Source organism: Ahaetulla prasina, chromosome 5 (genome assembly GCF_028640845.1).
Source record: "Ahaetulla prasina isolate Xishuangbanna chromosome 5, ASM2864084v1, whole genome shotgun sequence".
Classification (NCBI taxonomy): domain Eukaryota; kingdom Metazoa; phylum Chordata; class Lepidosauria; order Squamata; family Colubridae; genus Ahaetulla; species Ahaetulla prasina.
The window spans coordinates 97,856,639-97,874,617 of NC_080543.1; the positions used below are offsets into that span (position 1 = coordinate 97,856,639).

The 17,979-nt window shown below is 34.6% G+C and overlaps 2 protein-coding genes across 3 annotated transcripts in view; one reads left to right on the top strand and one right to left on the bottom strand.

Annotated features, from left to right (window-relative positions):
- SLC9A2 (solute carrier family 9 member A2) overlaps positions 1-17,979 on the top strand; it is a 40,744-nt gene that overhangs the window by 21,108 nt on the left and 1,657 nt on the right. The window contains exons 3-10 of the mRNA XM_058186479.1: positions 1,615-1,865; positions 6,661-6,878; positions 9,005-9,207; positions 9,889-9,978; positions 10,865-10,935; positions 11,828-11,989; positions 13,686-13,785; positions 17,595-17,720. Coding sequence (XP_058042462.1) covers positions 1,615-1,865; positions 6,661-6,878; positions 9,005-9,207; positions 9,889-9,978; positions 10,865-10,935; positions 11,828-11,989; positions 13,686-13,785; positions 17,595-17,720 — 1,221 coding nt within the window. The remainder of the gene's footprint in view (positions 1-1,614; positions 1,866-6,660; positions 6,879-9,004; positions 9,208-9,888; positions 9,979-10,864; positions 10,936-11,827; positions 11,990-13,685; positions 13,786-17,594; positions 17,721-17,979) is intronic.
- The window catches only part of MFSD9 (major facilitator superfamily domain containing 9), a 35,314-nt gene continuing 28,111 nt past the window's right edge, over positions 10,777-17,979 (bottom strand). The window contains exon 8 of one of the 2 annotated variants that reach the window (XM_058186482.1): positions 10,777-10,959. Coding sequence is in view for 1 of the 2 variants with exons in the window: in XM_058186485.1 (XP_058042468.1) it covers positions 10,949-10,959 (11 nt within the window). In the remaining variant the exon portion in view is untranslated. The remainder of the gene's footprint in view (positions 10,960-17,979) is intronic. The other variant, XM_058186485.1, reaches the window with a different exon arrangement.

The following is a 17,979-nucleotide window of genomic DNA, read 5'->3' on the forward strand; positions in this document are numbered from 1 at the left end:
GCCTTCTATCCCTGAGGTCAGTAAAATGAGGATCCAGATTGTTGGGGGCAATATGTTGACATTGTAAACTGCTTGGAGATTGCTGTAAAGCACTATGGAGCAGTATATAAATCTGCTATTGTTATTTTGGATTGGGTGACCCACACACTCAGTAACTCTCATGCTCATTATGTGGATAAGCTGCCCAATGCTCTTTGTTTTGTTGCAGTCTTATAAATTGCCACACAATATATAGTTTTAGAAAATTAAGAACAGTTGATCTAGTTCTGAAAACTGATGAATTTAAATAGTTTTGTGAAAGCATTTTGTCATCATTTTGACAAGCTATTCTTTCAAAGTCCTTGCTAACCTTGGAAATGGAGAAATGATCCCTAGTAAGTTGCTAGGACTGATCCTCTACAGCAAACTTGCAGGGTATTAAACTTGCATCATCACAGTGTCATCACATGAAGTATCATGACTTTTTCCCCCTTCGCCAAATCAAGCATGGGCGTGGCCAGCATGTGACGCATCCGGCCTGCGGGCTGTGAGTTTAACAGCCCTGCTGTAAAGTGTAGAAAGGGATGCTTGTTTGAGTAAAGAAGTAATGAGAAAATGAAATGAGACAAATAAAGCAATTTTGGTAGAAGAACCTGAATGGATTTGATCAGATATGGACTAGATAGAACATGGTTTAAAGCCTACTGCATGGGAAAGATGACAGCAAACACTTATCTTTACCACCAAGGTGATCGGCCTTTTTGAGAACTTCTCATGGATTCTGGTCCATGAGAAGATAAAGGCTTTTTGCTAATCCAGGGTGATTACCTAATACATTGCAGATAAAAACAGTCATATTCCTATCATCTGGCAGCTATAAATGTAACTTTCACTCCTGGTTGAATAGTTTTAATGAATGTATTCAGTCTATAGATATGGACAGATGTTTGTCTTTGCTCTTTGTGCATTATGAATACTAAATAATAATAATTATGTAGAGCTTTGGGTTTTGTTTTAAAAAAGCGTTGGACTATATGGAGGCATCAATGTAACACTTCTGCTAATACAGCTGAATCCTTTTCTCCGGATTATGTAGCAGCTGCTGAGTCACCTTTTGGGTACTGATCCGAAGTACTTCAGTCTTATAAATATCCTAAAGGTGAAATCACCTGCTATCTTTCTTTCTAACACATCATTTTCCCCCCTGACATACTTTTTTTTTTCTTTTTCTTATCTCTTCCCCATCCCATCCCCAAAATTCACATGCAAGGCTGCCAGGTAAGAGACTGCTATTTTTTCTTCAGAGGATTGACTAGATAAGAAAGATTTTTTGAAATTCACTATACAACATTAGATTAAGGACTGATGCTGCTCATTGTTACATACAGGATTGAATAACTGATCATTTTTTCCCTAAGGGGAAATTTTTAAAAAAGATGTATGTTTTTTAAAGAAAATGAAGCACAGCTGAAGGGTAATAAATATTGGCTCTTTCATCATGTATTCCTATTTTTTTTATTTGTTCTACATGCTGAGATTATTGAATAGCAATAGAATGTAATTTATATTTCCAGTTAAAATAACTGTAACATTATTTGGAAAGGAATCTAAAAAGCTAAACTTTTCCCTTCATAGGTGCTGTACAACTTGTTCAAATCTTTCTGCCAGATGCGTACAATTGAAGCCATTGATATATTTGCTGGAATTGCTAATTTTTTTGTAGTTGGAATTGGAGGAGTTTTGATTGGAATCATTCTTGGATTTGTAGCAGCTTTTACTACTCGTTTCACCCATAAAATTCGAGTGATTGAGCCACTGTTTGTCTTCTTATATAGTTACCTATCGTATATAACAGCTGAAATGTTTCACCTTTCAGGGATTATGGCGTAAGTATATATATATATAAAAAACAATCAAATAACAAACCTTGGCTAAGAATATCTTGCATGTATTATTAATAGTAACTTATGCTCTTCCTTTTTTTAAAGAACAACAACAACCAGGATCTAGTTTCCAAATTCGGAAGTAATAACACTTAATAAGTCTAGTGTCCATTGTGTTAAAAATGCAAATGTTTAGTGCTCAATTGTCTTCAAATTAGTTATGATTTCTTTGGTTTTTGTGACAAATTGTTGTTTTAATTAGCAGCCTAAATTAATATACTCACTCAGCCAGTTTAGGTTCTGAAATTATATTATTGTAATTGTTTTCCTGAGGCCACTAGTTCTGATTATTAATCTTTAATCCAAGTGCAATCTTGGAATCTTTTCATATTCTTTTCGATCTTCCACACATGAAAATATGTGGTGTCAATATCGATATGTTGATTATTTTCCTCAATTTTTGACGGATCTCCTATCTTGATAAACAACTATGTGGTGGGGGATATTAAGTAAACGGATCATGTTTTTCAAGTTATAGGCTTGTTACAAGGAAATAATATCTCTGCTCTCTACCTTTGAGAATTTGCAGTCTAATTTTAGAAGAGTAAATGATTTAAGAAAATGTTTCAATGCCATCATTATAATTAGAGTTATCTACAGTACATTCAGGAACAATGCTATGAATAATTATGACAGCTGGTTTGAGAAAATGGGTAAAAGTTTAAGATATGCAAAAGTGATTTCTATTTTAAACCTAATTTCTACTGCACACTTTATAAGATAGCCTTAGTTAAATTAGTAAGCCTCAGCCTTCAATTCCTTTCTCATCTTTAAATGGTTTTAAAAAATTTGTTGAAAATTTATATATCTCAAACATTATAAAGTGTTGAATAAACAACAAATAAAAACATATTATGAATATTTTATTTCATCACAGGAATTGATATATTCATACATTAGGCAAAATGAATATTTTCCTCTCATATAATGTGAAATATTATTGTATTTCTTGCCTTTTAGTGCCATGTTTAAATTTTTAAAACTCTACTTTTAATATAACTGTGTTTCCCCAAAAATAAGACCCTATCTTATATTTTTTTGAACCCTGAAATAAGCGCTTGGCCTTATTGCCATGTGCTCAAAAGACCGATTGGGCTTATTATCAGGGGATGTCTTATTTTGGGGGAAACAGGGTAGGTAGTCCTCAACTTACAACAGTTCACTTAATGACCATTCAAAATTACAACGGCACTGAAAAAAGTGACTTATGAACATTTTTCACACTTATGACCGTTGTAGTAACCCCATGGTCACATGACTTATATTCGGATGTTTGACAACTGACTCACATTTATGACAGTTGCAGTGTCCCAGGCTCACGTGATCACCTTTTGCAAACAGGCAAAGTCAATGGAAAAGCCAGATTCACTTAACAACCCTGTTATTAATTTAACAATTGCATTGATTCACTTAAGAAATGTAGCAAGAAAAGATGTAAAATGGGGCAAAACTCACTTAACAAATGTCTCATTTAGCAACATTAATTCTGGGCTCAATTGTGGTCAAGCTGAGGACTGCCTGTATTTGAGTAATATAATGCATTACTAAATACAATGTTCTCACAGAGCTAATTAATTATTTCCAACATTTTAATGTGGAAAAAATGTGAATGAACTAATAAGGCTTAAATTTGAAAAATAGATTTCATTATTTAAACTGTAAAGGTAGAAATTTATTTCATTGAGCATTTTGTTAATTATAAAATACTATATTAATTCACTTGACATTTAATAATGCCACCTATACTTTATTCCCATTAACAACATTTGTGTGGTTTTCAATTTCCTTCTAATTCTGATATTAATCTCAGCATTCATAAATATGATTCATTCTAATCTTTAAAATGCTTCAAGTTTATTTACTGTGTTGTAAAGACTATCATAGGTACTATTATGGAACATTCATATATATGCATTATGAATGCCTCTTATAAAAACTTATTGCTTTTTCAGTGCTCTTTTTGCTGAGAATAGTATGTCTTTTAATATAATATGTAAAAAATAGGTACCCACCAATTGTTATCAAATCAGACTATTTTAACTATGATTTCTTAAATAAACTGCAATGGCTCAATCATACGTAGTGCTAAGCCAGGGGTTTCCATTTCTATTAAGCCAGAATCAATTTATATTATGGCTAAGCATTTAATGGATTGAGCTACTAAATTATTTTCTAGTCCAGTATATAATAATGTTTATATATATACATTTGTACTAAAAAGGAATGTAGTAGAATATTGGATGTTAAGTTTCTTTTGTCATAAATGGAGTGATTTTGATCAAATTACAATAAAGTATTTTCAATAGATTTGTATAACTCCTATATATCACATAATATAGAAAGGGAGCCAGGAAACTTAACACTGAATTGTGAAAAAGCTAAAAGATAATACCTTATGAACTAGATTTTTCCACTAGACAGAAACTGCCATGTTTGTTACAGGCTGATTTGCATTATTGGTAGATCTGCCCAGTCTCATTTAAATGGTTTTAAATAAATGGAAGTAATTATCTAGGAATATTTACATAAACTGAAATTAATATACTGAAAGATTTCCTCATTAGTCTTTCTCTGACAAGACATAAAAACAAAATACAAATCAAACCACTAATAATTTCTTGGATATGTTTTTCTACCCTGTACCTATATATGTGAGAATAGTAATCATTCAGGTCATCAGGATTTAAATTTATAAGTACTTTTTATGAGTTTCAAAAAAAATACAGTTATTAAAAAGAGAATAATTTGTACTTTATCCTTGCTTTTATAGATGAAATCCACATTTCTGCTGTTATTACTAGCCAAACTCAGACAACTCCAGTCATAAAAATATCTACCAGTATTAAGAGTTTTGAAATTGGATGAAAGTTCCTAGAATTGTCTAGTGTGGGTCTTCACATTTTGTTGGTGAAACAGTCATTATGTGAGGATCTGATAAATGGCCACTCTGCAATTCTGGGCTACTTCAGAGATGAAGCGAGAAGTATAAAATGAAGCCTGAAATTGCAGCCTCACAGAACAGGAGAACTTTCATACATCCTCTTTTGTGTCACAGCATGTTCTGGCTATCAAAAACCACAGAATTTACTTATTTTATTTATTTATTTGTCAAAACAATATATATAAGCATCACACAAAAGATTATATAGTATATAAACATATATATGAGGAAATATAAGGAGGTATAAGCATATATATATATATATATATATGTATGTATGTATGTATGTATGTATGTATGTATGTATGTATGTATGTATAAGAAGAAAAAAGAAAATATTGAAGATGTATAAATATAATTAATGTAGGGTCGGGTCTGCCCAGTTACCATTTTAGAACAGTGGTGAGGGAGAAAAGAGAGAGTAGGAGGTAGGAAAGAGGAGAAGAGGAAGGAAGAGGGGTAGAAGAGGGAGAAGGAAGGTGTAGGGTGGAGGGAGGAGAGGATGTAGATAAGAGAAGGAGAGGAAGGTTTGGATAGTAAAAGAAGGTAGAAGAGGGAAGTGTTAAAAAGGGGGGTGGTGACTGGGCAGGCCCGACTAAATGTATATAACTGTACATTGAATGAATTGTTTGACATGATTGTAAAAATAAAACTTTTTTACTAAAAAAAAAAAGAAGAAGAAAAAAGAAAAGAAAGAAAAACAATAGGACAGGAATGGTAGGCACGTTTGTGCTCTTATGCACGCCCCTTATGGTCCTCTTAGGAATGGCATGGGAACTATTGTAGAAAACTTCCTGTGGCCTTTCTACTTGGTCAGATATGCCCTGTACATCCTGGGGATTTAATAAAGTTTCCTATCAAAGCTATTTTAAATAAGTAACTAAAAGTGCAACTCATTTCTGCATCTAAGAGTAATAGACTACTTCTATAGCATTCACTATCAGCAGATGGTAAGGTGACTTCAGCTAAATTCAGCTTACTTTACCTTATATAAAAATATAGCACATACTTTGACCAAAATATGTAATAATAATAATTAAACTGAGAAGCAGTAGCAAATCCAATTTGTATAATCTCTGAAACATCTGTTCCGGGAAGATATTTGATAGGAACAACATCATGGAACACATCTTAAAGTTCAAGATTAAAACAGGAAGCATTGCAATACCACCCACGCATGATATCTATTTGCAGTCTTTCTGACATCATAAAATGGTATCTTGTTAAAGTGAAATCATAAAACCACACTGAATATCACAATGCTGAATAACCAAAGGGAGGACAAATAATTATAGTAGCCACCTGGCCTATATGGCCAAGACAGCATTGTATGTCCCTTCAGAGCGACAAAAGCCAAAGAGAATAACTTTCAATTTCTACAAGCAAGTAACAATTAAGCTTTTCTTAGAACAGTTGACTGCAAAGGGATCCACACAATATATTATGTTGATTGCATAAAGATCTGTAAGTGTTCCCAAAGACCTTATTATATGGTATCAAGAAATGTGTTCGGCAATGTTTAAAGGAAGAAACTTAATTTTACTGAATTCAGTGACATTAACTTCTATAACAATTCTGAGTGATATTTATTTATTTATTAAATTTCTTGCCGCCTATCTCATTAACACAGTGACTCTGGGAATTTATTGGAGTTACATGAGGATAATGTTACTGAGTCTTCGGAGAAGGGCGGTATAAAAATTTGAATAATAAATAAATAAATAAATAAAATGTTTGCAGTAAAATACAGTATTTGTAATAAAAATACAGAGAAACTGAACTGGTTTTTTCCTGCAGGATTACAGCATGTGCTATGACCATGAATAAATACGTGGAGGAGAATGTTTCTCAGAAGTCCTATACTACCATAAAATATTTCATGAAAATGCTGAGCAGTGTCAGTGAAACTCTTATCTTTATTTTCATGGGAGTATCTACAGTAGGAAAAAACCATGAATGGAACTGGGCCTTTGTTTGCTTCACTCTGCTATTTTGTTTGATTTGGCGTTCATTAGGTAAGAGTCACTTAAAACTTTCTAGATTGCACTTCAGCTTCCTTTAGTACTGAAATAAGATTATCTTTTAGATAATGGAACTATAGCTTTGACAAAGAAATGTCCTTATTTTTAAGAAGAAAGTCTTGGTTTTTTTTGTTTTTTTACAGTGATAGAGGAAAATCTTTTCAAATGACTCTGAGTAAACCAAGTTTTGGTCAGTGAACCCAATAAGGAAGAAGGCAGAATTTGGCAGGAGATAACCCATACATCCTATACAGTGTAAAGACACTAGCAGTACATCTCAGATTTTCTGCTTCCAGCTAATAGGGATTCTCTTCTTTTATAGAAATTCCTGAGGAATTATTGGATTGGCTACTTTAAAACTGCAAAGGGAAGGGGATGCATTTAATTTGCATCCTTATTTTAAATTATAGTAAATATGGTATTTTCATTACAAAAACATTTATAATTATAGTAAAAACAAATTTCAGCCAAGATGTATGTATGTATCTACCTTTTTATAATACCAACAGAAGATTGTGACTTGTTTTTGAAGAATTCTGTTACCTTAAATGGAAGTATTAAACACATTTATTTTTTTATTTTGATTTACGAGTTTTATAAGGCTGACCAATTGCAAGTGCAACTGTAGGTGCCTCACAATTTGAAGAAACATGAAAATGAGGGCTAAAAAATATTGTATAGTATCTTTGGAATATTAAAAAGCCAATAGGATAACGGGTCAACAGAAGTAAGTGGGACTAATCAACACTTATGTCATTTAATGATCTTGATATATGTTCATCCTACAATCTGCCTGAATGCTTGGGGTAGAGTTAGGTCATTGCATCTTTGCAGGACAAAACCAGGATGTCCAAACCTCAGATGAATGATGTTAGGGCAGGCACTGCAACAGAGAAATCATGCCCTTAACAATTTCATTAGCTGATTTTGTTATGGGGAAAGAACCCTAACACACCTTCTGTCAGGCCTGGAACCCTGACATCTTCTCTCTATTTGTCATGGGACAAATAGAGAGGATTAGGGACAGGCAGTTCTACAAGTAACCTGGATTTCTGCCATGAAGGATTTTATAGGAGATAATCAGTACCTTGAATAACATCTGAAAGTTTATATGGAGGCAGTTCAGTTTCTGTAGCAATGTACTACTTGGGCACAATGAAGTGCATTCATAACTGTTCACACCACTGTATTCTGAGTGGTTATCAAAGGCAATTCTATATGGAACATATTGTAGCAATCTAGACAGCATATGACTAGGGCATGAGTGACTGAGTCACACCCAGGAATGGGTGTAGTTGCATCAGCCTGAATACAGTTTTAATAACAGACTCTTGACAGAATGTGCTGTTCTTTTCCTATTTCTTATATCTTAGTGAATTAGGGAAACGTCTGTTTGAGCCATGTATGAAAACTATCTGTATTGTCGACTTAAGATATGTTTTACTACTTGTTGCTTTGGTAATGAACCTGCATAACTGTCAAAGGCATCTTCCTTATTGTGTAAACTGTCACACAAGATGGGTTTGTGCAGAAGTTTTGCTGCTTGTCCTTACTATGGAAAATGTTAATCAACAGCTATTTTTCAAATCTTTTCCTCATAACTTGAATACAGATGGAATTCTAGCAAAAGCAGAATCCAAGAGGACCCCAATATTGCACTCCAGTTCTGATTGGGAGAGTTATTTCTTACCAAAATGATCTCCAAAATGTATAACTATTCAGTTTTGCTAGTGTTAAGGTAAATACTATATTTCCCCATCCAGGGTACACAATCTTCAGGCACTGGGAAAGAATCTTGAAAACCTAACTCGTCAGCCTAAGATGGAGATGTACTGTATATTATACATTAGCATATTAATAATATCTTCTACCGTTCTGATATAACACCATTCTGATGTAAAACCTTATACCTTACCCAACAGTTTTATGTACTGTAGTTGTTAAGAGCAGAGAGAGGGTAGATTCTGGGGAGTCTGCAGTTGAATTAAATCTATCTCCCCTACCAACACAGCCATGGAAATAGGAAGAGAACTGATATAACGCTGTACCTTTCATTCCTAAATTTTAAAGCTGGTTAGGATACCATGATCAATTTTTGTATGTGTTTGGCTTTTTTTTAGGAGTTTTTGCATTGACTCAGGTAATAAATGTATTTCGGACAATTCCAATAACATTTAAAGACCAGTTCATTATCGCCTATGGAGGTCTCCGAGGAGCTATATGTTTTTCTCTGGTCTTCCTGCTCCCTTCTGCTGTATTTCCTAGAAAGAAGCTTTTCATTACCGCTGCTATCGTAATAATATTCTTTACCGTGTTCATTCAGGTAAGAATATTTCCAATAGTTATATGTATGATACGATCAATAATTCTTTTCAAGAAAATCTGCAATTTGTCCAATTCACAATATTAAAAGTGTCACACACACAAAAAATAACAGATTATATTGTCAGAGAATTGCATATGTCTGTGACTGAACATCTCAGATTTGTGTCAAAGCCTTCTTCTAGATCTTACCATATTCATTGACAATAACCCCATCTATCCTATGAAGTAGGCCTTCATTCTTCATTCTTCAGCTTTATTTCTGATGCCTGCCTTCCTTTTCATCCTCCATTCAGTATATTCTCATACTGCTTTGTACAACATTACAAAACTCTATTTCTCTTGAATGTCAGATAAATTTTCTACTTTGTGAAGTAATCAGCTCCTGTCTTAATGTATTGAAATATTTTCTGGTACTTTCCTTATACTCGAGCCCCCTTGTAAATGTTATCTAATTCTCTTCATCAAAGATAATCAATCAGTATAACGTGAAATCTTTCCTCAAACTACATCTCCTTTCACAACACAAATGTATTTTCCTTTCAAATATTTGTAGTATAATGCTATATATATGGACCACTCATTTATTAAAATGCACATGGAACAGAATATGAAAATGAGATCATGGCAAATCATGCCAGGCTGAAGTGACTGTCATGCTTGTTTCTGCTCTTCTGTACAGGGAATGACAATTCGCCCATTAGTGGACTTTCTTGATGTCAAAAGATCAAATAAGAAACAACCAGCAGTCAGTGAGGAAATCTACTGCCGGGTATGTTTGCAATTTGAGGTGCATTACATCCCTTTTATGGGATGGGGTGGCTCAGTGGCTAAGACGCTGAGTGTCGATCGAAAGGTCAGCAGTTCAGTGGTTCAAATCCCTAGTGCCGCATAACGGGGTGAGCTCCCATTACTTGTCCCAGCTTCTGCCAACCTAGCAGTTCAAAAACACATAAAAAATGCAATTAGAAAAATAGGGACCACCTTTGTTGGAAAGTTAACAGCATTCCATGTGCCTTTGGCATTTAGTCATGCCAGCCAAATGACCAAGGAGACATATTCGGACAGCACTGGCTTTGAAACGGATATGAGCACCGCCACCTAGAGTCAGGAATGACTAGCACATATGTGTGAGGAGAACTTTTATCTTTATCTTTACATGCCTTTTGGGAAATGCACAGAACCATGATTCCCAAAATGTGCATGTTGTGATATTTTATATTTTTAAATTTGGACTTTACTATTTAATAAATGGAACTTTCAGCTACTTCTTTTGGCCTAGAGGCTCTGTGAAAAATTGAGACATGAAGGGTGCCATGCACTGAGAAAAAGATGTACATCTAGATAACAAGCATCATGTTCAATTGGAGGGACTTTCTTTTCAAGTGGTGATAATGTAACATTTATAACATGCTGTAATTCATTATGTTCCATCAAGTTGGTCTTGACTATTAGTAGTGTATTTTTCAGATACATTTATTGTTGATTTTAAAAACAGTTGTATTGGATAACAATTTATCTTATAAAATTCATTTCATTGTTATTTTGGTATTGAAATTTTATTGGGTATAAAATCAAGATAACTTTTTCTTACAGACACAAGTAATATATACCTTTGTTTAATAATATTAATGTAATGTCTGGTTTTTTCTTCCTAGTTCTTTGACCATATCAAGGCTGGTGTTGAAGATGTTTGTGGACACTGGGGTCACAACTTTTGGAGAGATAAGTAAGTAGTATATTTAGTAATGATCTAAAAGAACAAGTGGGAAAAGCCTATGTATTATTTAATATTTACATTTTCAATATTACTACATTTACAAACATATACTTCAATTAAATTTAAGAATTATTTTAAAACATATATTCATGTTTTAAGAAAATATGAATATTTAATTTTGCTTTATTTCTGTCACAAATTCAAAATTTCATTTTAGTTAGAAACTAATTCTCTAAATGTCTACAGTAAGAATAATTTATAAGAACAAAGAGAAATTTGCTGCAGTTTCATGCTTTAATACAATGGCTCTTGCTTCTTTTTTCCAAGTTTTTTTATTATTTATTACTTATACATATCAGTGCGTGAATAGTGTGATACAATTTGATATAAATAGACATAATATTATTACTCATGGTTATTACATTTCATTTTTATTGTTTCATATTATTTAAACATACCTAATACTACCGCCCTTCAATTTTTAAACCTCCCTCTTATTATTACATATTTCTTGTTATATTAATATATATATATACTATTATTCCCCTCTTATTTCTATCTCTATTCTAACTTATTTTTTATGTATTCAAAGACGTTTCTTTTCTATCTTCCATTTTTCATCTGCTTTATTATTCATATTTCCTTTATTTAGCTCTTCATATTTATTTATACTGAGGTTTAATCCTTTACTGTTTCATTGTTCAGTGTTTCAATGTACAATTCTAATACCAATCACAGTATCATTTAAACATATAGGGTAAATCCATTCATGTTCTTTCCAATCATGCAATCCCTGTAATTCTACTATAAATACACATGCTTCCATTAAAATATATTCTTTCATTATCTAATCACTCATTGTTTAATTTTATCTTTTCACTGCGGTTCTTGCTTCTTACAGGTTTATAAAATTCGATAAGAAGTACCTAAGAAGACTTTTAATTAAGGAAAAACAACCAAAATCAAGTATTGTTGCCCTGTACAAGAAATTGGAAATAAAACATGCCATTGAAATGGCAGAGAATGGGATGATAAGCACAGTTCCATCTCTAGCTTCTATCAAGTAAGTCGAGAGAAATATGGAGCAGTATCACAATATAACTCTTAAAAGCACTGAAGTTCCATTAGTTAATAATAAAATACAAACAGAAAACGTATCTCTCCAAAGGTTGTGATTCCAGTGTATTAAAGAAGTAAAAACATATATGGAAGAGATCATTAGGAATAACATTGAAAATATTTTGTTTTTTTATAAATCAATCTGGGAAAACTTTGACCATGTTGGACCAGATTAAGTGAACAGGGTCCTCAATGCCGTTAGCACCACCACCTGTCAGTTAGATCCTTTGTCCCTCCTGGATGGGGAAAGCCTCCATATGGTGACTAGCAGGTGGCTTCAGGCAGTGAATAATTCATCACTCCAGGAAGGGATATTTCTGGGGCATTTTAAGGAGGCTGTGGTTCGTCCCCCCCCCCCCTTAAAAAAAACTTTGCTCCCCCCACTTATCCTATTTTCTTCCTTCCCATCATTTAGCTATTGCATTTTATATTTATATTTTTGCACTATTTTATTTATATTGTTTTATTTTTTTAATATTGTAAGCTACTCAGAGTAAGATGGGCAGCCAATAAAGTTAATAAAATAAATAAATATATGAAATAAGCATGTGTTGTACTCTTGAAGGAGTGCATAAAATCAGGACATTGCTCCTGATGTTTATAGTTGCAACACTGGAGGCCGCTAGTCATGAGCTTCACAAATAGGCAGACTTAATGCAAGTTTAACTGGAAGATTAAATACCTAGAACAGGTAAAAAAGCCTTCTCTCTCCCCCCCCTCCATCTGTTACCTTCCAATTATTTAGGGAATACAATTTACCCAAATTCCCAGCCAGAAACTCCTTATAATCAGAGTGAGGGAAACAGAGTATCACTGATTTATAGGCTGAATTGGTTTGTGTGTGTCTAGGTCAGGAACCCACAAACTTTTTAAATAGGGGTCCAATTCATGGTCCCTTAGGCTGTTTTGGGGGAGGCATGGCTAAGTAGTCATGTGACTTGGTGGACAATTTAGCAATCCATTAAACAATATATTCAATACATACACACACTTTAATTCAGTAGTAGTCAACCTGGTCCCTACCGCCCACTAGTGGGCATTCCAGCTTTCATGATGGGCTTGGGTGTGGATGGGGGTATTACATATATAGAGGAGATGGACATAGGGGTTTCAGAAGCTCACAGTAATTTAAAGTGGCTAAAAAGGATTAATATAGAAAACTTTTACTGCTATGTGTTAAGAACTTGTTATTGTGATATAACACAATTTACCAGGAAATACCTTCAGCTTTTCAGAACAAAATTTATATTGAGATTTTGATAATATAAAATATATTTAAATTTAATTGAGTGAAATGTGTTAAAAGGCATAAGATATTATTAATTCTATAATCATTTAACATTGATATGAATTTGCATTATATTCTCAAATATTCATGAATGAAAGACTATGGATCAACCTACTTGAGAAAATTGTATATTTATTTAGCATTTTAGCAACTTGTACTTTAAATAAATTGCAGATCCACATTATTGATATGGTTAAGTCAATACTAACCAAAATTGTTTTTTAAAATGTAATGCATGATAAATATACTTACTTTCTTTTAAATAATTTTCTATCTTTGAAAAAATGTATAATTCATATTATTCCAATGGATGATCTGTTTTAGTTCTATATTTTATCTCCTGTTACAACAGTGAGCCTCAAGGAGGAGAAAAAATAAATACACCTTATTCTGGCCAAATGGATAACATAAGAGAGATTTTAACAAAGAATCTGTATCAGATACGACAAAGAGTAAGTAGACAACAAGAAATCAAAATAACACCTTTGTGGCTACACCTACTTTGTCAGACAGCTATTTTTTCATTTTCCAGTAAAAACAGTAACATGCTAATTTAAGATGTGTACGGAGAAATAATTTCTATCATAATCAATGGAATTTATCTCCAAAGAAATGTATTTAGGTTTATTGAATAAGAAAGGTGATGAATTGTTATGCAACGAAGAGAAATAATTATGTTTATGCAAAAAAACTTAAGAAACATTTGAAACAGAAAGCTGGAACTGTTTTCAAATATGTGTCTCTTGATGTTAAAATACTTGGAGCATAAACACAGCATTATATGGTGGATCAGATATTTGAAGCCTACAATGCGAGAATGAACATGCAGGCTACCCTTCGTATATGTAAACATATGCTATGCTTACCCCCAGTGATTTCTGCTGGAATGAAAATAATGTGAGCCTTGCTCATTTTATATTTAATATACAGAAAAAAACCCAACCCACAGATTTCTCACTGATGTTGCAGTAGAACATACCAATTTTTATTTTGTTTGCTAGGAAGGATAGATACCTGTAAAGAACAACAAAATAGTTGAATGTTCATTGCCAATGCAGTTTTGTAATTCCGCAAGTGTGTGTTTTGGTGGTGGAGAGAAGAAACTGATCATTTCCCCCTTACTCCTAGCAAAAATTGTTGTATTTTTTTCACTGAAATCAGATTCAAGCATACTTCTAAATACCCAGGGGGATTCCCGCTCATTCAATCATACAGTCAATCAATCAATAGGCTGCATGTCTTGAAAGCTTAATAAAAACACCATGAAAGTGTAGTCATGCAAACACTTTCATCTTTAAAATACAGTCCTATCGAAAGGATCCTTGATAATATGACTTTTTCCAGCAGAAGCTTTAATTGCCTGGGACAGTTTGTCGTTGGTTTGGGATGATTATTAACATGCATATTTCCATCCCTGGCCAGGCCACAGACACCATGAAAGTCTTGACCCTGTGCCTGGAGGCTGTAGAAGCATGGGTGAGATAAGGACACAACTGCCATTTTCCAGTTATAACTCTGGATGGGACATTATTTCTTTTGAAGGAGTAGGCTTTTTTTTATTTATTTGCATTTATATCCTGCCCTTCTCCGAAGACTCAGGGCGGCTTACACTATGTCAAGCAATAGTCTTCTGAGAGTTGATGCATAATATTATAGATATTGTTCATATTATTTATTTACTGTGTTTCCCCAAAAATAAGACCCTGTCTTATATTTTTTTGAACCCTGAAATAAGCACTTGGCCTTATTGCCATGCGCTCAAAAGCCCAATTGGGCTTATTATCAGGGGATGTCTTATTTTGGGGGAAGCAGGGTTTCATATTTATGAATTGCCCCAATTAATCAAAATCAACACACAAAAATAACAACCTTAATAATGTAGTAATAGTCATGCTTGAATATAATATACATATATTTATCCGCTATCATCCACTATCAATCAGGGCCAATGTTACATTGGCAGGAAAAGCACAGCCTTGCAAAATGCAGGTAGGGATGGGCTGGAGAACCTCTAGGGAAATGTATGAGTGGGAGCTCTGTAATAATAAATTCATACCTGTATCACATCATAAGTAATTGTGTAATGAACTTTATATGGACATGCCTTTGAAGTCCATTTGGAAACCGTAATTGGTGCAGAATGAAGCAACTTGCATGCTAGCACTTGAGAGCTATTAAAATAATATTTCACTGGAATTACCCCAGCGCTGTGATGCTACCTGTGCTCCCAATTAGGCTTCCAAGTAGAACAATTTAATTCAGTATTTCAAGTTCTGAAGCCTGCAGACCTGGCTCCTGGATATCTTCAACTCCATATCTTGATCCCTTTGGTATATTTTTTGAATCTGGAGAGAATCAGAGTCCTTGTCCGAGGACTGGGGACACAAAGAGTTCTTACATGGTGGAACAAATAGCACTTACCCATAACCTTTTATTAAGTCTTTGAAGACAGAATCTTCTGCACAGTAGTTATGGAGGACATGTTTGGTATAGTGGTTAAGGTGCTGATCTAGAAACAGGAAGACTGTGAGTTCTAGTCCAACCTCAGCATGAAAGCTGGGTGGATGACTTTGGGCCAATCGTTCTCTCTCTCATCCCAATCTACTTCACAGGATTCTTATTGTGGGAAAAATAGGAGGAAGAAAGAGTATATGTTCATTGTTTTGAGCTATATATAAAGTAATGAATGTGGAATAAAACGCTAAATAGAAATTGAGGCTTAGAAAGTGTGGGAATTCTATTCTCCCAATATCAGTTAGAGCAAGGGTCACCAACCTTTTGGACCTCAGGGACCACTAAATTCATTATTTTAAATCCCGCGGATCACTAATATGAGCTGCCTAATGACTGGGTGGGAGTGGCTAGGTGTTCATGTGACTAGGTGGGCATGGCCAACTTGATGTCACTCCTGTTAAGGGGCACCTCGCCACCTCTACTCACCCCTCCCCTCCCAGCCCCTCCTCGCCTGCCCACCTGGGCTCCTTAGGGCCGCAACAGGAAGCAGTTGTTGGAGCTAAGCAGCTACCATGAGAAAGAGTTGGCAAAACAGCTGGGTCAGTTCAAATTGGATCTGACTGAGAAGGAGGCTCAGCAGAAGCACCTCACTGAGGACTATGAGCATAGGCTTTCCAAACAGAGGGAAGACCTGCAGGACTGCAAGGCCAGGTACTCAGTGGGCTAAGATAGTCAGCCAGTTTCAGGCTATGATGCAGTCCCACTGGAATGAGGGCCTCAGGCTCTTCACCACGAGTGGCACTTCCCTCCAGCCTTCACCCAAAGCCCTGCACCAGGAGGCTGAAGTAGATCCTAAGTCGGAATTTCTGCCCCCCTCCGATCTGCACAAAAAGACCCAGAAGGGGGAGACTCTTTGCAGCAACACAAACATTCATTGCTCATATCCAGCCCAGGGGTCGTAGTTTGAGGACCCCTGATTTAGTGCAATATAAAAAAATGCAAAAAATTATTCTGTGGACCACCAAAATTTTCTCGCGGACCATCAGTGGTCCATGTACCACCAGTTGGTGACTGCTGAGTTAGAGAGCATCTCAGCTTACATTTGTGTGGAAAACAGTTTAGGGATGTTTGCCTTTTTTAATCTAGCCATAGTGGCAGTGTATCTCTATGCCTCATCTTACTTCAGTGGTGGGTTTCAAAATTGTTTACTACCGGTTCTGTGGGTGTGGCTTGGTGAGGTGGCATGGCTTGGTGGATGTACCTTGGTGGGCGTGGCAGGGGAAGGATACTGTAAAATCTCCATTCCCACCCCACTCCAGGGGAAGGATACTGTAAAATCTCCATTCTCTCCCCAATCCAGGGGAAGGTTACTGCAAAATCCCCATTTCCTCCTGATCAGCTGGGACTTGGGAGGCAGAGAATAGATGGGGGCGGGAGCAGTCAGAATTTTTTACTACCATTTCTCTGAACTACTCAAAATTTCTGCTGCTGGTTCTCCAGAACTGGTCACAATCTACTGAAACCCACCTCTGTCTTACATATCAAATAGGCTGGGTTATATACTGGTAAATATTGTCTGTAAGATTATTGACATTTCTGATATTTAACATCTAAGTTATTAAAGTAAATTTTGGTACTAAAGAAAGCTATCAAAATAATAAATTATTTTTGGAATATTGCATCATTTTCATTATGCTAATTATGCTTTTAAATTGTTTTTGAGGTATCTTAAAAAAATATGATGCAGGAAGCCTTTGCCATTATTAATATATTTTTAAAGCATATATTTTTTATTTGTTTGTTGCAGACTCCATCATATAATAGATACAGTCTTGCTGAAGATGCAAATGAAAAGCAAGCCAAAGAAATTTTGATTCGTCGCCGACATAGCCTAAGGGAGAGCATTAGGAAGAGCAACAGTTTGTCAAGACCAGTACTTATATATACATATATATTTAATATATTTTACATTTTATTTTATTAAACAATGAATGTTTAATATTATATGAATGAAGCACTTAGGCCTCTAAAGGATTCTCAATAGGTTGATTCTATATCACTAATTACATATTCTTTTTCAAGATAACACATGAAATCAATGAATAAAAACAGTTTTTTGGGGACAAGTACTGTATATCTTCCATAGGAGATTGAGAGTGGCCACTATTTTGGTTTCATACTCAAATATTTAT